Source organism: Macaca nemestrina, chromosome 2, assembly GCF_043159975.1.
Source record: "Macaca nemestrina isolate mMacNem1 chromosome 2, mMacNem.hap1, whole genome shotgun sequence".
Classification (NCBI taxonomy): Eukaryota; Metazoa; Chordata; class Mammalia; order Primates; family Cercopithecidae; genus Macaca; species Macaca nemestrina.
The window spans coordinates 162,321,425-162,343,407 of NC_092126.1; the positions used below are offsets into that span (position 1 = coordinate 162,321,425).

The 21,983-nt window shown below is 40.3% G+C and overlaps 1 protein-coding gene across 6 annotated transcripts in view; it reads left to right on the plus strand.

Annotated features, from left to right (window-relative positions):
• The window catches only part of LOC105470305 (DNA polymerase theta), a 107,131-nt gene that overhangs the window by 32,605 nt on the left and 52,543 nt on the right, over window positions 1-21,983 (plus strand). For all 6 annotated transcript variants that reach the window (XM_011722163.3, XM_011722161.2, XM_011722160.3 and 3 more), the window contains 6 exons: window positions 996-1,138; window positions 2,396-2,600; window positions 2,932-3,074; window positions 14,327-14,520; window positions 16,722-16,846; window positions 19,028-19,271. In XM_011722163.3, the coding sequence (XP_011720465.1) occupies window positions 996-1,138; window positions 2,396-2,600; window positions 2,932-3,074; window positions 14,327-14,520; window positions 16,722-16,846; window positions 19,028-19,271 (1,054 nt within the window). The remainder of the gene's footprint in view (window positions 1-995; window positions 1,139-2,395; window positions 2,601-2,931; window positions 3,075-14,326; window positions 14,521-16,721; window positions 16,847-19,027; window positions 19,272-21,983) is intronic.

The following is a 21,983-nucleotide window of genomic DNA, read 5'->3' on the forward strand; positions in this document are numbered from 1 at the left end:
TACAGCTTTAACATATAAGTGCTCTCATGTATTTTTGTTCATTTGGTTGTCACAATAAAGCATTTAGATTAGTAAATGTTGTAATATTTCCTAATTCTGGGTATCTACAAGTATTTTGGGTATCTACAAGTATTTTTGAATTTATTTTATCATATAACTGGTAACAATTTACATTTGCATTTTACTTTATAGGTTTGAAAGTACCTCTATTAATTACTTCATTGTTCAATAATAATGGTTAATCCTGTAGGGGAAGAAAAAGACTTTTCCTTTACTTTCTTGGGTTCTGCAGTTGGGACCTGCTGATTACATTAACAGACAGATTAACAGGAGACAAGGCATTTAAACTTTATTTGATGCTAATCTTTTAATTTTTATATACATGGAAGCCTTTATAGAAAAGGATTGAAGACCTGAGAAACTGTTAAAACCTGGGGTCTTATATAACATTTTAACAATGGACAGTAAATTGTGGAGAAGTGACAAGAAAAAGGAAAAGGTATCTGGGCTTTTAGGGGCAACAAATAGTGAGAAGGTAAATATGTGGGGGAAACTGATGGAAGATAGAAGTTATTTTAGTAGGTAGAGTTTGTTTGTGCAGACGCATCTCAGTGCTGATCTGTCTCCAGTGATAAGTAAGGGTTGTTGTGTTGTATGGGAGAGGGGAGGGAAAACATCATCACAAAGGGAAAAATTTATTCTTGCTTTTAGGCAGGTAGGGAGAGGACGGAGGACAAAGAGTTCTTTCTGTGTTTGCTGCCTCCCAAAGGCCTTCAGCTCAAAATAATCCTTATGCCAAAGTGGCATAGTTTGGAGTAGCATATTCTGATCCCCTTGTGTCCAGAGTTCAAAAAAATAGCCATAATTTTATTACCATAACAACCACTATCATCTCTTGTCTCCTTTTAAGCAAAGTAAATCAACTTAAAATCTGTTTAGCAGATATCTTATGGAACTATATTGGGATTTTTCAAATGCATATCTTTTGGTTATAGGCGAGAGTATCTTAATTTGTAAGAACTCTGAGAAATCAAAAGGGATAGCTCTCCTTCAGGGTTCTCTAAAGCCTGTTCGCAGCTGTCTGCAAAGACGAGAAGGAGAAGAAGTAACTGCCAGCATGATACGAGCTATTCTGGAGGTAAGAGAGAGTTTGCTAAATTACCATTTGCTCTTTTATGCCTAAATTAAAGTGGTAAAATATTAGTATATGAAACTCTTAGGTTTATTTCTTTTTTAAATTTATTTTTGGGACAGAGTCTCACTCTGTCACCCAGGCTGGAGTGCAATGGCATGATCTCAGCTCACTGCAACCTCTGCCTCCTGGGTTCAAGAAATTCTCCTGCCCCAGCCTCCCAAGTAGCTGGGATTACAGGCACACACCACCATCCCCGGCTAATTTTTGTACTTTTAATAGAGATGGGATTTCACCATGTTGCCCAGGCTGGTCTTGAACCAGCCTTCAGGTGATCTGCCCACCTTGGCCTCCCAAAGTGCTGGGATTACAGGTGTGAGCCACTGTGCCTGGTGCTTTATGTTTTTTTTTTTTTTTTTTTTTTTTTGAGATGGAGTCTCGCTCTGTTGTCAGGCTGGAGTGCAGTGGCGCCATCTCAGCTCACTGCAACCTCTGGCTCCTGGGTTCAAGGGATTCTCGTGCCTCAGCCTCCTGAGTAGCTGGGACTACAGGTGCCTGCCACCACACCCAGCTAATTTTTGTATTTTTAGTAGAGGCGGGGTTTCGCCATGTTGGCCAGGATGGTCTCAATCTCCTGACCTTCTGATCTGCCCACCTTGGCCTCCCAAAGTGCTGGGATTATAGGCGTGAGCCACCATGCCTGGCCCATTTGTTTTTCTTTATAAGAAAATATTTTATCTACTTTAAGGAGAACTTTTCTGTTGTCATCAGGTGTTATCAACAGTTACAGTGAGTGGTGATGAGAAAGTTAATAAAAAATCTCTACATTAAGATTCTAAGAACATTTTAAAAAATGAGAATGAAATAGCTTTCTTTATTTTATATTCAGAGGGCTTGCATGTTTTGTTTTATTTATTTATTTATTTATTTGAGATGGAGTCTCACTCTGTCTCCCAGGCTGGAGTGCAGTGGTGTGATCTCGGCTCACTGCAAGCTCCGCCTCCCGGGTTCACGCCATTCTCCTGCCTCAGCCTCCCAAGTTGCTGGGACTACAGGCGCCCGCCACCACGCCTGGCTACTTTTTTGTATTTTTAGTAGAGACAGGGTTTCACCGTGTTAACCAGGATGGTCTGGATCTCCTGACCTCGTGATCTGCCCGCCTTGGCTTCCCAAAGTGTTGGGATTACAGGCGTAAGCCACCGCTCCTGGCGGCTTGCTTGTTTTATTAAAAAGTTACAGAAATTTTCAAATATCTTCTTTCAGATAATAGTTGGTGGAGTGGCAAGTACATCACAAGATATGCATACTTATGCTGCCTGCACATTTTTGGCTGCAAGTATGAAAGAAGGGAAGCAAGGAATTCAGAGAAATCAAGAGTCTGTTCAGCTTGGAGCAATTGAGGCCTGCGTGATGTGGCTGCTAGAAAATGAATTCATCCAGAGTACAGAAGCCAGTGATGGAACAGAAGGTAAGTGTGACTTCTCAGTTGCAGTTTACTCACTTTTTCATCTTTAGTGAGGGTGTATGACCGCTCAGTAAATGGAAATTGTCTTTTCATGTAGTATAAAAGGAACTTGATATTTTGAGCAGTGTATCAACTCATTTTTAGTAAATCAGTATTGTATTTAGCAACTTCAGACCATTATTATAGAGCCTGCTCATACATTTTCATGCGCTGGATAAAGTACTATTTGTAAAATTTATCAGCCGGGAGGGTTAGCTTTGGAATACAGAAAGATAGTATTTTGTTTTATTTTGAGTGTTTGTTCCTCTGTTTCCTCACCCTAACCCTAAACCAGGAAAGGTGTATCATCCAACACATCTTGGTTCGGCTACTCTTTCTTCTTCACTTTCTCCAGCTGATACTTTAGATATTTTTGCTGACCTGCAAAGAGCAATGAAGGGCTTTGTTTTAGAGAATGATCTTCATATTCTCTATCTGGTAAGTTCTGTTTTAACGATTATATTTGTGAAAATAGGGAGAAAAAATAGATATATAATTCTGAACATCAATGATACCCTGACAGAACATCTTGTCTGTTTTCCATGCATAGGTTAGTACTGGTGAGAATAGAGAAAAGGTAAGAAGAGAATTGTTTTAAAGTAATAATCTAAATTGTTCTAGTTACTTTTAAATTTATTTTCTCCAGCCTCCTTTCAAAAAATATTTGAGTTGGTTTATAAAAAATATATATTTTACAATGTATAAAAGAACAGCAAAGGAAAATGTAATATCAGAAAATTAAAGATAAGATCATGATGTAAAACTCAAGCAAAGGTCAGTACACAAATATGCATGCCATTAAGTCATGTCCAATGCTGTTGTCAACTTTGATTCTGGGTTTTCTAGCAACTAAAAGAAAGAGGGAAGCTTGATTAGTGTTAATATTCATAAGATAAAAGACAAACCAAGTTTAGGAAAAACATTGCATTTCCCTGCCTAAGAGAAATTTAGTCCTAAAAGGATACTTTGGAACTTAACATTGTTGATAAAAATCTCTATAATAAATGCCATAAGGAATTTTAAAAGTTTGTTTACATTAGACAGTGCTCTGTGAATATTGTTTTGTATAACAAAGATATTAATAAGAATTGGATAGTGTTGGTCATATTCTCTGGCAAGAACCTGATCAGAAAGAATTAATTTTGTCAGTTAAGAGCAGATGCATGCATTTTGATAAGCAAGTGATAGGGGGAGGTGAGTAAAATTGAAAGTCTCATTAGAATGAAGGGGGCTGATCAGGAAATGTGTTTCAATAAAAAACACTATGTAGTGAGCAGAGCGGAAATATCTAGACAGTGCCAATTTTCTTTTCTTACAAACTCGCATAATGCATGATAGGTTCAAAGGTCTGTGCCCAAGAATGTGACTGGGAGGAATCTCAAAGCAGGTTTCACCGGTCATCTATCATGGCCTTAAAAATAAGTCTCATTTATTATACAGTGGCTAAGATTGTGGGCTTTAGGGTCAGACTGCCTTAGTTCAACTTTTGGCCTCATCACTTAGTAATCGTACAACCTTGGGTAAGTACTTAACCTCTCTTAAGATTTCATTTCCTCATTTGTAAAATGGAGATAATAATTCCCACCTCAGGGCTGATAGTCTTTGATGAATATTTGGTATCTGAATAAATATTTAATAACATTATCTATTGTTTCTAGTAAATTCTCCCATAAACATTATGTAAGTCATTTGCCAAATTACGTAACTATTCCTACTCCTGTTTCCTCTCTAAAATATGAAGACTGTTGGCAGTGTTATTATGCTGAATGTTTGTGGTTAGTGGTCTTGTGTACTTCTCTCACCATTCGAGTTGCATGCCCTTCAAGAGTTAGTTGTGTTCCCAAACTTGTTCATGTCAGTTTGCTTCTGAGAAAATTAGGCTGAGGCAGAAGGATCACCTGAGGCCAGGAATTTGAGACCAGCATGGGCAACAGAGCAAGAATCTGTTGCTACCAAAAAAAAAAAAAAATTAAAGATTAGTTGTGTGTGGTGGTGCATGCGGGTAATTCCAGCTACTTACAAGGCTGAGACAGGAGAATCACTCGAACCCAGGAGTTCTAGGTTATAGTGAGCTATGATCGCACCACCATGCTCCAGCCTTGGTGACAGCAAGAAACCTCGTCTCTTAAAAACAAACAAAAAAATATAAGTGAGATAACTGAAAGCTCTGAGAAAAAGTTACAGGAATTTAGACAGGGGAAAAACCAAAAGGACACTGCTGAAAGTTTATTTTGCAATGATCTTTAATTTCTAATTTTTTTTTTTTTTTTTTTAGTAGAGTCTCACTCTGTTGCCCAGGCTGGAGTGCAGTGGCACAGTCTTGGCTCATTGCAACCTCTGCCTCCCAGGTTCAAGCGATTCTTCTGCCTTAGCCTCCTGAGTAGCTGGGACTACAGGTGCATGCCACCACACCTGGCTAATTTTTGTATTTTTAGTAGAGACAGGGTTTTACCTTGTTGGCCAGGCTGGTCTTGAAGTCCTGACCTCAAGTGATCCACCGTCCTCGCCCTCCCAAAGTGCTGGGATTACAAGTGTGAGCCATCGCACCCGGCCAGCAATTATCTTTAATTTCTAACTTCACGTTACAGAACAAAAACTGGATTTCTTTTTTTTTTTTTTTTTTTTTTTTTTGAGACGGAGTCTCGCTCTGCTGCCCAGGCTGGAGTGCAGTGGCCGGATCTCAGCTCACTGCAAGCTCTGCCTCCCGGGTTTACGCCATTCTCCTGCCTCAGCCTCCCGAGTAGTTGGGACTACAGGCGCCCGCCACCGCGCCCGGCTAGTTTTTTGTATTTTTTTAGTAGAGACGGGGTTTCACCATGTTAGCCAGGATGGTCTCGATCTCCTGACCTCGTGATCCGCCCGTCTCGGCCTCCCAAAGTGCTGGGATTACAGGCTTGAGCCACCGCGCCCGGCCAAAAAAAAACTGGATTTCTTAAACAATGTATTGTGGTTATGGTTTAAGAAAGCCATGGTAAATTCTAATCAACAGACTCGTGCTCAAAAGGCCTTGACCCCTAGCTCAAAGCACTGGCAGTTAAAATACGTTTATGTTTTAAGTTAGACAAAACATTTAGTATTTGCATGTACTATTTTAGATTTTGAATATATAAAATATTTCTGTGATTCAAAAGTCAGAACTATATAAACAAGAATAGTCAGAGAAGTCTGACTCCTATGACCATCCCTTCCACACCTTTTCTACCCACCTTTCATAGATGACTGTTTTCATTCATTTTTTGATGTATCTCTTCTCTTTTTTTAAGTTTACAAAAATTGTCATACATATTCTTCACCTTTTTTATACAGAGGGTAGCATGCTGTATACATTATTCTATACCTTTTTCTTCTTAATAGTGTATCTTGGAAATCACTTCATATGAACTCATTTTTTAATCTTTTTTATAACTATAATTCTGTTGTGTAGGTGGATGTACTGTTGTTTAGTCTATCAGTTCCGTATTGATGGACATTTGGATTGTTTTCAATATTTTGTTGTGGCAAATTATGCTGCAGTAAATAATGTGGTACACACAGTGTTTAGTTTTATGGAGGTGTATCTTTAGGAAAGACTCCCGGAAGTGCAACTGCTGGGTGAGATGAAAAACCGTAAGTGATTTTGGTTTTGCAAAGTTGATCTCTGTAGAGTTTGTATCATTTTCCTGTTTTACCAGTGATATATGAGAGTAGTTGTTTTTTCACGGCCTCGCAAGTAGTGAGAATATTGTTAAGCTTTTGTATTTTTGAGTGTAGTTTTAGTTTACATTTTTTTACATTATGAGTAAATTTGAACATTTTCCCCCATTTATATAAAATGTCCAGAATGGCAGTCCATAGAAACAAAAAGTACATTTAGTGCCTTAGTAGTTACCCAGGGCTGGGGGAGTGTGAGGAGGCTGGACGAAAATGGGGAGTGATTGCTAATGGGAGGATTCCCCATCTCCCTCCCCAGTGAATTGTCCATGTCTTTTGTTCATTGTTCTGTTGTGTGTGGTGTTTGTTTGTTTTTGTTTTGTTTTTAGTTTTAAAGGTTTTTTATATATTAGGGAGATTGGTGCTTTGTGGTGTAAGTAGAAGGATTTTCCTCTTGGTTTTTCACTTGTCTTTTGACTTTGCCTATCGTATGTTTTATCTAGCATTTTTAAAAAAATGCAGTTGAATTTATGAACTTTCGAATTAGTGAGAACTTTTTTTTGCTCTGAGATTATTAAGGAATTCACCCACATTTTCTTCAAGTAATTGTATAGTTGTGGTCCCCCTATTTTTTTTTTTTTTTTTTTTGAGATGGAGTTTTGCTCTTGTCGCCTAGGCTGGAGTGCAAGGTGCAATCTTGGCTCACCGCAACCTCCGCCTCCTGGGTTCAAGTGATTCTCTTGCCTCAACCTCCTGAGTAGCTGGGATTACAGGCATGCGCCATCATGCCTGGCTAATTTCGTATTTTTTTTTTTTAGTAGAGATGGGGTTTCTCCATGTTGGTCAGGCTGGTCTTGAACTTCCAACCTCAGGTGATCCACCTGCCTCGGCCTCCCAAAGTGCTGGGATTACAGGTGTGAGCCACTGTGCCTGGCCTCCCCCTATTTTGAGCTCTGCTTCATTTGGAGTGTATTCTAGCATATGGTTCTTCAGTTTCATGTTTTTTTCATAATGGCTATCTGTAATCTCAGCATCATTTATTAAAAAATTAATTTATGTAATGACTCAAGATGGCAACTTTTATCTTCTGTATTTCCATTTGTATTTGGGTACATTTCTAATTCCATTTGTCATTGTGTATATTTCTGTTTCACTTCTTGGTCTGACAAAAGACCAGTTTGACTGATTTTTGTGCCAGTGGCTCTGTTTTAATTAAAAACTTTCTGGTAGGGCAAGTTTCCCTTCATTGCTCTGCTTTTTCAGTGTTCATAGCTATTCTTTTTGGCTTACTGTATTAGTCCATTCTCACACTGCTGTAAAGAAATTATGGAGACTGGATAATTTATAAAGAAGAGAAGTTTAATTGGCTCATGATTCTGCAGGCTGTACAGGAAGCACAGTGGCTTCTACTTCTGGGAGGCCTCAGAAAGCTTCCAATCATGGCAGAAAGTAAAGGGGAAATAGGCACATCTTATATGGCCAGAGCAAGAGAAAGAGAGTGAGAGAGAGGTGGGAGGTGCCACTCACTTTTAAACAACCAGATCTCACAAGAACTCACTGTTGCAATGACAGCACCAAGGGGGATGGTGTTAAACCATAAGAAACGGTCTTCATGATCCAATCACCTGCTACCAGGCCCCATCTCCAGCATTGAAGATTACATTTCAACATCAAATTCGGTGGGGACACATATCTAAACTATATAAATCCACCCTGCCCCTAAATCTCATGACCTTCTCATATTCCAAGATACAACCATCCCTTCCCAACAGTCCCCCAAAGTCTTAACTCATTGCATCATTAACTCAAAAGTCCAAAGTCTCATCTGAAAGAAGGCTAGTGCTTTTCACCGATGAGGCTGTGAAATAACAAAAGCTAAGTTAGTTACTCCCAAGATGCAATGGGGGTATAGGCATTGGATAAATACTTCCATTCCAAAAGAGAGTATCTGACTTGGTTAGGTTGTATAATCCTTTTTATGTTGCTGGATTTGGTTTGCTAGTATTTTATTTGGTTTGCTAGTATTTTCGTCATAAGATACATTGACCTGTAGTTCTCTTTTCTCGTGATGTCTTTGTGTGGTTTTGGAGTAATATTAACTGCACAGTATGAGTTAGGATATATTTCTTCCTCTTCTGTTTTTTTTTTTTGAAGAATTTGTTAAAGATTGCTGTTAATTGTTATTTAAATATTTGGTGAATTTCACCAGTCAAGCCACCTGGGCCTGTGCTTTACTTTGGAGTAAATGTTTTGATGATGAATTTAATCTTTTTACTTATTATAACTATTCAGAGTTTCTATTTGTTCTTCAATCAGTTTTGGTAGTTTGTGTATTTCCAGAAAATAGTCCACATAGATTATCTAATTTGTTGGCATTTAGTTGTTCATAGTATTCCCTTCTAATCCTTTTTATTTATGTAAGGATGATGGGGGTGGTTCCTCTTTCATTCCTGATTTTAGTAATTTGAATCGTCCTGCACCATTTCTTGATCAGTCCAGCTAAATAGTTTTCAATTTTGTTTTCTTTTCTTTTTCTCTTTCTTTTCTTTTCTTTTCTCCTTTCCTTTCCTTTCCTTCTTCTTTCTTTTTCTTTCCTTCTTTCTTTCTTTTCTTTCTTTCAGCGGATCATCTGAGGTCAGGAGTTTGAGACCAGCCTGACCAACATGGTGAAACCCTGTCTGTACTAAAAATACAAAGTTACAAAATACAAAAATTAGCTGGGCGTGGAGTCCAGCTACTTGGGAGTCGTAAGTATTGACTGGGAGCAGTCCCAGCTACTTGGGAGGCTGAGGCAGAAGAATCACTTGAACCTGGGAAGCAGAGGTTGCAGTGAGCCGAGATCGCGCCATTGCACTCCAGCCTGGGTGACAGAGTGAGACTATCTCAAAAATTTTTTTTTCTGTACTGAACTTATAGTTTCTTTTGTCATTATTCCCTAAATAATACAGTTTATCAGCTATTTACCTAGTATTTATGTGGTATTAGGTATTATAATTACTCTAGATGATTACTCTGTATATGGCAGGATGTGTCTAGGTTATATATAGACACTATCATTTTATATCAGAGACTTGAGCATCCATGGATTTTGTTATCTGCAGGAGGTCCTGGAACCAGTCCCCCACAGATAATAAGAGACAGCTATACATTTTGCTATGGTTTGGTGGAGTTCTATAGATGTCTCTTAGGTCTAATTGACTTAAAGTGTTGTTTTAGTCTTCTATTTCCTTTTGATTTTCTTAGTAGTTCTATTCATTGTTGAAAGTCAGGTATTGAAGTTTTCAACTACGGTCGATATTCTCAGAGAATTTGTTCCCCTGTACCTCTTTTACGGCTCTTTTTTGAATGAAGGGATTATTTTTTAGTATAGTCATTATCGCTTAAGGACAGTGATACATTCTGAGAATTGCATCTTTAGGCAATTTTGTTCTTGTGTGAATATTACAGAGTATACTCACACAAATTTAGATGTTATGGCCTGCTGCACACCTAGGATATATGGTATAACCTAACTGCTGCTAGGCTACAAACTTGTTTGGCATGTTACTCTACTGAATACTGTAGGCAGTTGTAATACAATGGTAAGTATTTGTGTATCTAGACATTTCTAAACATAGAAAAGGTAATGCAACATGTTAGATGTTTTGATGACTATGATGTCACTAGACAATATTAATTTTTCAGCTCCATTATAATCTAACGGGACTACTGTCATATATGCAGTTTGTCATTGACCAAAATGTGACTATGCAGCACAAAATTGTATGACATTTTAATTTTGTACGTTTTTCTCTATATTTTTTGCTCTCTTTTTTTTTTTTATGGTTACTCAAGGGATTATCAGGTACAGCTGAAAATTTATACTAACTTAATTGCAGTGAGATAAAGAAGTATTCTTAAATAACTCTATTTTGATTCCTTTTTTTGTGCCATTGTTGTACTTATGACATCATTATGTGTTGCAAACCTAATAGTACGTTGTTATACTTAGTATTTTATGTAATTCAATGTTTTTAGAGAAGCTGAGAGAAGAAAGGAGAGCAAATATACATTTACAGAGTTTGCTTCATTAACGTTCTTATTTATGATTGTGTTTTTTTCTTCATTTATTTCTATGGATTTGGGACACCATCTCTTGTCATTTCCTTAGTTCGGTACAGCTTTGCTTTCACCTGCCTCCTGTGGGCTGATACTGTCAAATATATTGTGATTTTTATATGTTATGGGCCCAACAATACAATTATATGCATATTGGCAGGGCGTGGTGGCTCATGCCTGTAATCTCAGCACTTTGGTAGGCTGAGGCGGGTGGACCACTTGAGGTCAGGAGTTCAAGACCAGCCTGGCCATCATGGTGAAGCCCCATCTTTACTAAAAATATAAAAATGAGCTGGGTGTGGTGGTGCATATCTATAATTCTAGCTACTCAGGAGGCTGAGGCATGAGAATCACTTGAACCTGGGAGGTAGAGGTTGCAGTGAGCTGAGATTGTGCCACTGCACTCCAGCCTGGGCAACAGAGTGAGACTGTGTCTCAAACAAACAAACAAACCCAATACAGTACAATTATATGCATATTGTTTTATAAATTGCCTTTTAAATCACTCAGAAGAAAAGAGAAATATGTAATGATACTGTTTTTATATGTACCCACATAATTTCCTTTGTTGATGCTCTTTGATTTTTTTGTTTGGAATTGACATATGGTTTTGGGTGAGTTTCTTTCAAGCTGAAGAGCTTTCTTTAGTATTTCTTTGTTTCTTCTTTTTTTTCTGGAGACAGAGTCTCATTCTGTTGCCTAGGCTGGAGTACAGTGGTGCAGTGGTGCAGTCTCTGCTCACTGTAACCTCTGCCTCCCAGGTTCAAGCAATTCTCGTGCCTCAGTCTCCTGAGTCCCTGGGATTACAGGAATGCGCCACCACTTCTGGCTAATTTTTTTTTGTATTTTTAGTAGAGACAGGGTTTTGCCATGTTGACCAGGCTAGTCTTGAACTCCTGACCTCGAGTGATCCAGCCTCCACCCCCCTGCCCACCCAGCCTCCCAAAATTCTGGGATTACAGGCGTGAGCCACTGCGCCTGGCTAGTATAGTATTTCTTTTCTTTTCTTTTTTTTTTTTTTTTGAGACGGAGTCTCGCTTTGTCGCCCAGGCTGGAGTGCAGTGGCGCGATCTCGGTTGACTGCAAGCTCCGCCTCCCGGGTTTACGCCATTCTCCTGCCTCAGCCTCCGAATAGCTGGGACTACAGGCGCGCACCACTTTTGTATTTTTAGTAGAGACGGGGTTTCACCGTGTTAGCCAGGATGGTCTCGATCTCCTGACTTCGTGATCCGCCCGCCTCGGCCTCCCAAAGTGCTGGGATTACAGGCGTGAGCCACCGCGCCCGGCCTTAGTATTTCTTATAAAATGGATTTGCTAGCAAAATTTTCTCAGGTTTTGTTTATCTGGGAATGTTTCTGTTATATTTTTATTTTTGAAAAATAACTCTCCTTTATATAAGATTCTTAGTTGAGGCTGGGCATGGTGACTCATGCCTGTAATCCCAGCACTTTGGGAGGCTGAGGCAGGTAGATGGCTTGAGCCTAGGAGTTTGAGACCAGCAACACGGTGAAACTCCGTCTTTACCAGAAAAATACAAAAATTAGCCAGGTGTGGTGGTATGCACCTATAGTCTCAGCTACCTGGGAAGCTGAGGTGGGGGGATGGCTTCAGCCCAGGAGGTAGACGTTGTAGTGAGCTGAGATTGTGCCACTGCACTCCAGCCAGAGTGACAGAGCCAGACCCTGTTTCAAAAGAAAAAACAATGTTTAGTTGACAGATTTTTTTTTTCTTTGAGTGGTTTGATATGTCATCTCACTGCATTTTCTGGCCTTCTTTTTTCTGTTGAGAAGTTAGCTGTTAATCTTATCAGGTTTCTCTTATACACGATGACTTGCTGTTTTCAAGATTTTTTTTCTTTAGCTTTAATGTTTTGACTGTGATGCGTCTTTGTGTGGATGTCTTTGTATGTATCCTGCTTGGAGTTCACTGAGTGTCTTGGATATGTAGGTTAATGTTTTCCATCAAATTTGGAATACTTTCAGCCATAAATTCTTCAGATGATTTTCCTTTTCCTTTCTGTCTTCTCCTGGTACTCATTATGCATATGTCGGTATACTTAATGTTTCTCGTATTCCTTTAAGGCTCTGTTCATTTTTTCTGCTTTCTCTTCTCCCTCTTTCAGATTGCAGTCATTATTAATCTATTCATGTTTGCTGATTCTTTCTTATGCCAGCTTGGATATCTTGTTGATCTCTCTAGTAAATTATCCATTTTAGGTCCAGGTTCGGTGGCTCACACCTTTAATCCTAGCACTTTGGAAGGCCAAGGCAGGAGCGTTATTTGAGTTTAAGAGTTCAAGACCAACCTGGGCAACATAGTAAACCCCATTTTAGTTATTGCACTTTTTTTTTTTTGGAGACAGGTTTTTGCTCTGTTGCCCAGACAGGAGTACAGTGGCACAGTTATGGCTCACTGCAGCCTTGACCTTCTGGGCTCAAGCAGTCTTCCCACCTCAGCCTCCCAAGTAGCTGGGACCAGAGGCATATGCCATCATCCCTGGCTAATTTTTGTACTTTTTTGTAGAGACAGTGTTTCACCATGTTGCTCATGCTGGTCTCGAACTCCTGAGCTCAAGTGGTCCTCTCCTTTCAGCCTCCCAAAGTGCTGGGTTTATAGGCACGAGCCACTGTGCCTGGCCAGTTATTGTACTTTTAACTCCAGAATTTTCATTTGGTTCTTTAAAAAATAATTTTCTCTTTGTTGTATTCTCTACTTAATGAGACATTGGCGTCGTGCCTTTTACTTCAAGCATGCCCTTTTTTTTTTTTTTTTTTTTAAACCATGTTTATAATGTTTGCTTTGAAGTCTTATTTCAGTAGCTGGAGCCTCTCAAAGGTATTTCTTTTTATTTCTTTTGCCTGCTTTTCCCCCTGTGTTTGAGATGCACTTTCCTATTTCTTATATGTTTCATAATTTTTGTTGAATCTTGACATTTTGGGTATATATCAATTCTGAATATTGATTCTTCCCTTCTCTCCTCTATGTTATTGATTCTTTCTTGAAAATTAGTCAGAATGCTTAAGATTCTAACTACAGTTAGAATATTGATACTAAAAGTGTCTATGATTAAAAACTTAGGTTCTGGCCAGGTGCAGTGGCTGACGCCTGTAATCCCAGCATATTGAGAGTCTGAGGCAGGAGAATTGCTTGAGGCCAGGAGTCAGAGACCAACCTGGGCAACAGAATAAAACCCAGTTTCACCAAAAAAATTAGAAAGTTAGGCAGATGTGGTGTCACTCACCTTATAGCCCCAGTTACTTGGGAGGCTGAAGTGGGAGGATTGCTTGAGCACAGGAGGTTGAAGCTGCAGTGAACTGTATCCCAGCCTGGATGATAGAACAAGACCTTGTCTTAAAAAAAAAAAAAAAAAGACTTGGGTTCTATAAAATCCAGTTTGTATGCTTAATGATCTCTTTCCATTTGTCCTGGCAATGCATTGTTTGTGAATAAATGATGTTTCCATATAAATGAGGTATTATCGCAGTTAGACATTTTATAAATCCTGAGGTCTTTGTCTTTTTATTTTAAGTAATTTTATTTTATTGTAATTTTTTTTGAAATGGAGTCTTGCTCTGTTGCCCAGGCTGGAGTGCGGTAGCACAGTCATACCTTACTGCATTCTCAAACTCCTGGGCTCAAGTGATCCTCCTGCCTCGGCCTCCTAAAACATTGGGATTACAGGCATGAACCACCACAGCTGGCCATTTTATTTATTTTATTTCATTTTTTTTAGAGACAGAGTCTCACCCAGTCAGTTGAGCTAGAGTGCAGTGGCTCAGTCATAGCTCACTGCAGCTTCAAACTTTTGGGTTCCAGCGATCTTTCCATCTCAGCCTTCTGAGTAGCTGGGACTACAGGTGCATACCATCACGCCTGGCTTTTGTCTTTAATATGAAGGTTGTGTATAATGGTTTTTTGTAATGTAATAGTTTTAGTTAATGAATAATACTTTTTTCTTTTAGGTTACACCTATGTTCGAGGATTGGACTACTATTGATTGGTATCGATTTTTCTGTTTATGGGAGAAGTTGCCAACTTCAATGAAAAGGGTGGCAGAGCTAGTGGGAGTTGAAGAGGGGTTCTTGGCCCGCTGTGTGAAAGGAAAAGTAGTAACCAGAACTGAGAGACAGCATCGACAAATGGCTATCCATAAAAGGTAAACATCAAGGTCTCTGGGCTTTCCAGTATTTAACACAGTGTCTTGCATGTAGTAGATGCCCAGTTTATTGTAGTCACTTTCATTGTCAATAAAATCAAAATTTTGGCAAAGTATAAGATTTTTCAGTTTTTTTTTTTTTCATTTTCTTTTTTTTTTTTTTTGAGATGGAGTTTTGCTCTTGTTGCCCAGGCTGGAGTGCAATGGCACGATCTCGGCTCACCGCAACCTCCGCCTCCCGAGTTCAAGAGATTCTCCTGCCTCAGCCTGCATAGGAACTGGGATTACAGGCATGTGCCACCATGCCTGGCTAGTTTTGTGTTTTTATGTTTTTTATTTATTTTTATTTATTTATTTTTTTGAGACAGAGTCTCGCTCTGTCGCGGCCCAGGCTGGAGCTCAGTGGCCGGATCTCAGCTCACTGCAAGCTCCGCCTCCCGAGTTTATGCCATTCTCCTGCCTCAGCCTCCCGAGTAGCTGGGACTACAGGCGCCCACCACCTCGCCCGGCTAGTTTTTTGTATTTTTTGTAGTAGAAACAGGGTTTCACCGTGTTAGCCAGGATGGTCTCGATCTCTTGACCTCGTGATCCGCCCGTCTCGGCCTCGCAAATTGCTGGGATTACAGGCTTGAGCCACCGCGCCCGGCTAGTTTTGTGTTTTTAATAGAGACGGGGTTTCTCCATGTTTGTCAGGCTAGTCTTAAACTCCTGACCTCAGGTGATCTGCCCGCCTCCGCCTCCCAAAGTGCTGGGATTACAGGTGTGAGCCACCATGCCTGGCAAGTTTTCTGTATTTAATGAATTTATTGGTATTTTAGTTTCTTTCTGCAGTTCACAGTTTAGTAGCCCTTATATATAAAGATCTTATATTTTAAAGTATAATATTTAATTACCTCTCTTTTGTAAAGAAGGTGTTGATCAGAAGAACCACCAATTTACTGTGACTTCACCTGGGGTTATGCTTTATATCATGCTTAGAAGTGATTCACTACCAATAGGGAAGAAGAGCTAATTAAAAGATTCAGGTGGATAAATTGATACAGGCTGTTAGCTTCTTTGAAATATAATGAAATTGGACGGGTGCAGTAGCTCACACCTGTAATCCCAGCACTTTGGGAGGCCAAAGTGGGCAGATTACTTGAGGTCAGGAGTTCGAGACCAGCCTAGCCAATGTGGTAAAACCCTGTCTCTGCTAAAAATACAAAAATTAGCCATTTGTGGTGGTGTGCACCTGTAATCCCAGCTACTTGGGAGGCTGAGGTGGGGGAATTGCTTGAACCTGGGAGATGGAGGTTGCAGTGAGCCAAGATTGTGCCACTACACTCCAGCCTGGGCAACAGAGTGAGATTCCATCTCAAAAAAAAAAAAAAAGAGAAATATAATGAAATGATTTTTCTTAAAAAGCAGTCTTTAGTATATTATTTATGATATGGTTAAGTATAAATTTTATAAGGATTTATATACTTGGATTACTTTTGCTACTGTTGCCTTTCAAATCAAAATTGGATGTTATATTTATATTGTCATTTTATTGGAGTAATGATTTACATGTAACTGTATATCAAGTTATCTTTTAAATTTTTGTGTCATCACATTTCTTGAACCAAGTCTCATTTCTTGATAGCAGCAATATTGAATATGGGCAACTTTTTGTTATACACACATTAGTTCTTTACTATAGTACTAATGCATGTCAAAACTTGCTTTGCAAGCATTGATCTCAATCTTTGTCCAGTAACCCTATTTTCTTTCTTTCTTTTTTTTTTTTTTGAGATGTAGTCTCACTCTGTTGCCCAGGCTGGAGTGCAGTGGCACAATCTTGGCTCACTGCAACTTCCGCCTCCTGGATTCAAGCGATTCTCCTGCCTCAGCCCCCTGAATAGCTGGGACTACAGGCATGTGCCACCATGCCCAGCTAATTTTTTGTATTTTTAGTAGAGACGGGGTTTCACTGTGTTAGTCAGGATGGTCTTGATCTCCTGACCTCGTGATCCACCCGCCTAGGCCTCCCAAAGTGCTGGGATTACAGGCTTGAGCCACCGCGCCCGGCCAGTAACCCTATTTTCTATTAAGAATCTTACCAGAATGTATTATGTAAGTCCTCTGTTGCCTTTCCAGTTCTTAGTCATTTTGCAACACACATTGTATCTCCTAGTAGACGTGAATGATCTCTTACCATGCTTTTGATGATTTATTCCCAGGTTTTTCACCAGTCTTGTGCTATTAGATTTAATCAGTGAAGTTCCCTTAAGGGAAATTAATCAGAAATATGGATGCAATCGTGGACAGATTCAATCTTTGCAACAGTCAGCTGCTGTTTATGCAGGTCAGTTAAACAAAGGGTTTCATAGTTATTCAAGACGATGATTTGAAGTCGAGTTAAGATTGCTTTTTTTTTCAAATTCCATTTTATTGTAGGCCTCTTTAAAAGTGCTATAATTTTGTACAGTTCTTGTCATCATCGGAAAATTCAAAACTCTGGCTCCTCAGGGCTCAGTACCATGTTACAGAGGATTGGTAACTAGCTGAATGTCTTGGCCTCTATTCCTTAGCAACCTGCTGACTATCCTCCTTTCTGTTTTCCTTTTTCTTCTTTTTCCTGTTGCAAGAAGAAACGAAACAGAGTTCTCTGTGGTCTCCCCTTTCTCATTAAGGTACTGATTGCCGGGTGCGGTGACTCACGCCTGTAATCCCAGCAATTTGGGAGGCTGAGTCGGGTGGATCACGCAGTCAGGAGTTCAAGACCAGCCTGACCCAGATGGTGAAACCCCATCTCTACTGAAAATACAAAAAATTAGCCACGTGTGGTGGTGGGTGCTTGTAATTCCAGCTACTCAGGAGGCTGAGGCAGAGAATTGCTTGAACCCAGGAGGTGGAGGTTGCAGTGAGCCGAGATCACGCCACTGCACTCCAGCCTGGGCGACAGAGCAAGACTCTGTCTCAAAAAAAAAAAAAAAAGGTACTGATTAATACATATTGTTAAGGAGAAGGATGGAAGATGGAGAGGGATTTCTGAACTCCTGTCTGACTGTTACAAAAATGATCTATTCTAAGGTCTACCTTAATGTATTAAACCCTAAGCAAACGAGAAATTCTGAGTCTGATTTTACTAACGAATCCTTACAAGCCCTTAAGAAGGAAACTATGGGCTATGAGAGGTTGTGTTATATGTATAAGAGGTTTCATCGTGAAGATATGTGCTTATGAGGGAGTACTATGGGGAAGATGAGAAGAGATAGTGGCAAGAAGGGAGGGACTCACTTTTTCTTTTGAGACGGAGTCTTGCTCTGTCTCCCAGGCTGGAGTGCAGTGGCACGATCTCAGCTCACTGCTAACTACACCTCCCAGGTTCACGCCATTCTCCTGCCTCAGCCTCCCGAGTAGCTGGGACTACAGGCACCTGCCACCCCGCCTGGCTAATTTTTTTTTTATTTTTAGTAGAGACGAGGTTTCACCGTGTTAGCCAGGATGGTCTCGATCTCCTGACCTCGTTATCCACCCGTCTCGGCCTCCCAAAGTGTTGGGATTACAGGCCTGAGCCACCGCGCCCAGCCGGGAGGGACTCACTCTTAGACTCACTGTCATCAAAGATGAAAGACTGCCTCAAGGGGTTTATGTTCTTATAGGGAAGTGTAAAACAATTTTAATTCCACAGATGTCTTTATGACATGGCACTTGTTTTGGTTTCTTTATTCCAAGACAGTGCAGCTATTGAGCTCAGCAACCCTTCTTTGAAGAAAATGCACATGGGAACTTCTCTCTTTCTAGTTCTCTCAGCACTTGAATATTGAAACCAACTCTCTTGTTTTCTTCTAGGTGGAAAGAATCCCTAATTTTTTTTTTTTTTTTTTGAGATGGAGTTTCTCTCGTTGCCTAGGCTGGAGTGCAGTGGCGCGATCTCGGCTCACCGCAACTCCTGCCTCCTGAGTTCAAGCGATTCTCCTGCCTCAGCCTCCCGAGGAACTGGGATTACAGGCATGCGCCACCATGCCCGGCTAATTTTGTACTTTTAGTAGAGACGGGATTTCTCCGTGTTGGTCAGGCTGTTCTCAAACTCCCGACCTCAGGTGATCTGCTCTACTCAGCCTCCCAGAGTGCTGGAATTACAGGCATGAACCACTGCGCCCAGCACCTTTACACCTTTTTAAACACCTTTTTAAGAGTTCTCTTTTGCTTAAGAAAGAAAGAGAGAGAGAAATGATTTAGGGTGAGGGCTTCTTGTTTGTTTTGTGTTTATATGCTCTGCCTCAGTTTTCTTGTGTTAACTTCAGGATGAAGAATAAATAAGATGACATTTAATGTCATCTCATAAAACTTATCACATTTATTGTCCAATTAGTTAAGGCTCTTAATATATGTCTGTTCCCTTGTTAACTTACACCTTGGGCCTTGTTAAATCTTACAATTTTGCAGGGAAAAAACAAGGAAATATAAATACATCTAAAGAAATGGCGAATTCATCTGTAAAAAAAAAATCAATTCAACAATTATTCTATGAATGTTCTAGGGATGATTACAGTGTTTTCCAACCGTCTGGGCTGGCACAACATGGAACTACTACTTTCCCAATTTCAGAAGCGTCTTACATTTGGCATCCAGAGGGAGCTGTGTGACCTGGTTCGGGTATCCTTACTAAATGCTCAGAGAGCCAGGGTTCTCTATGCTTCTGGCTTTCATACTGTGGCGGACCTTGCTAGGGCAAATATTGTGGAGGTGGAGGTGATTCTGAAAAGTGCTGTGCCTTTCAAAAGGTAAGAGAATACCTTTACCTACATGGGCTTATTAAATTTAAAAAAATGTTAATTTTAAAATAGTAGATAATGTATTAAAGTATTTTTGTGTTAAATAATCTTATTATATACTTGGTGTAAGTGGAAGAAAATATGGCAACTTTTTCCCCCTTGCAGATTACTTTTTGTTTTGTATATTTTAAAAATAATACATGACTTAAAAACATTCCTACTAGAATGTCTGAGTGGGGCTGGGCACAGTGGCTCACGCCTGTAATCCCAGTACTTTGGGAGGCTGAGGCTGATTGCTTGAGCTTAGGAGTTCAAGAATAGCCTGGGCAACATAGCAAGATCTCATCGCTACTAAAATTTAAAAAAAAAAAAAACTGGGTGTGGTGGCATGTGCCTGTAGTCCCAGCTACTTGGGGGTGTGAGGCTGGAGAGTTGGTTGAGCCCGGGAGGTTGAGGCTGCAGTGAGCCCTGATAGCGCCACTGAACTCCAGCCTGGGAGACAGAGTAAGATCGTGTCTCAAAAAAACTGAGCAAAAGTTTGGTATCAATGCTTTCTGCTTTGATGCATTTTGATTTTGATCTGCTTTGATGGATTTTGATAATTTTGATGTGATTTCATTATATATCTCAGGCTCATCTTACACTTTCATTAGACAAAAGCATTTTAAAATACATTCCTCTGAAATGTTTTTTGGAATGCTAGTGTCCCTCAAAACAATTTGTGAGAAGATTCCTTGATTTTTTTTGTGTGCGTATGTCTGCATAACCAATTTATTGAATGGGCTAGACTCAGTATATAAATCAAAGAATAGCTTAATTATTTTTTCTACCACTGTTTTTTGGAACTCTCTCTTATATGAAATCTCAGGCAGATTCTATAGGTATTTAGTTACTTTGAGGTACTAACAACCAGTTTTATTTTCAGGTATTAAACAATTTGTTCTAGATGGAAGCATCAATCTTATTTCCAGTTCAGTGTTTCTTCCCTCCCATTCACTTTAAACCTGACTCCCAGCTCTGAGACCTTAACCTGTGTGAGAAGGGATGGGGTATAGTATCTTACTATCCTCTTTGCTCTTGCATATCTCTTCCTCATGGAAGACAATTTTTCCACAGACCAGGAGTAGAGGTGGGGGTAGGAGGGTGATGGAGATGGTTTGGTTTTAGGATGAAACAATTAGATTCCCATAAGGAGCACACAACCTAGATTACTTGCATGCACAGTTCACAATAGGGTTTGCTGCAGCTGATCTGACAGGAGGCAGAGCTCAGGCAGCAGTGCTCCCTTGCCTATAATTCACTTTCTGCTGTGCGACCCAGTTCCTAACAGGCCATGGACTGTTACTGGTCTACAGCTCGGGGGTTGAGGACCCCTGGTTTATTTTAACTGACCACTTGGAATCTGTTCACACTTGCACAGTTTAGAGGTCAGTCAGAGATTTGGGCAGAGTTTATATGAAGAATTAGGAGTTGTTCTTCACTAGTTATCTGTTCTATATTGCCTTCAATTTCCAACTAATGTAGTTACTCTTTTTTTTTTTCTTTTTTTTGAGACGGAGTCTCACTCTGTCGCCCGGGCTGGAGTACAGTGGCCGGATCTCAGCTCACTGCAAGCTCCGCCTCCCGGGTTTACGTCATTCTCCTTAATGTAGTTACTCTTAACTCTCTTCTGACTTCTGCCAATCAGTGAACTCCAGGTTTTTATCTAAGTTTTTAGCCAACCTACAGGGTATTGACTGGACCCTGCCTTCAGGTAAAAAGTGAAAATTCACCCACTGCCATTTCTTTCTTGCAAGTCTCAACCCCCCTCCAGTTTCTGCTTTCTTTTTTGTTCATTTTCTAGTCCCTTCATATATTTTGTCCAGAGTTTATATTGTGTATTGTATAGGAGGATTTGTTTTCTTTCTTGTCTTTTTTTTTTTTTTTTTTTGAGACAAAGCGAGACTCTGTCACCCTGGAGTGCAATGGTGCGATCTCGGCTCACTGCAACCTCTGCCTCCTGGGTTCAAGCAGTTCTCCTGTCTTATCCTCCCAAGTAGCTGGGACTACAGGCCCATGCCACCACACCCGGCCAATTTTTGTATTTTTAGTAGAAACAGGGTTTTACCGTATTGGTCAGGCTGGTCTTGAACTCCTAACCTCAGGTGATACACCCATCTTTGCCTCCCAAAGTGCTGGGATTACAGGCATGAGCCACTGCATACAGCCTTTTAAAAATTTTTTTTTTTTTTTGAGATGGAGTCTCGCTCTGTCGCCCAGGCTGGAGTGCAGTGGCGCGATCTCAGCTCACTGCAAGCTCCGCCTCCCGGGTTCACGCCATTCTCCTGCCTCAGCCTCCCGAGTAGCTGGGACTACAGGCGCCCACAACCGCACCCGGCTAATTTTTTGTATTTTTAGTAGAGACGGGGTTTCACCGTGGTCTCGATCTCCTGACCTTGTGATCCGCCCGCCTCGGCCTCCCAAAGTGCTGGGATTACAGGTGTGAGCCACCGCGCCCGGCCTAAAAATTTTTTTAAATGAGACAGGGTCCTGCTCTGTTGCCCTGGCTGGAGTGCAGTGGTGTGATCTTGTTTCACTGTAATGCCTCCTAGGTTTGAGCGATTCTCATGCCTCAGCCTCCCAAGCAGCTGGGATTACCGGTACCTGCTACCATGCCTGGCTGATTTTTTGTAGTTTTAGTAGAGACAGGGTTTCACCATGTTGGCCAGGCTGGTCTCGAAC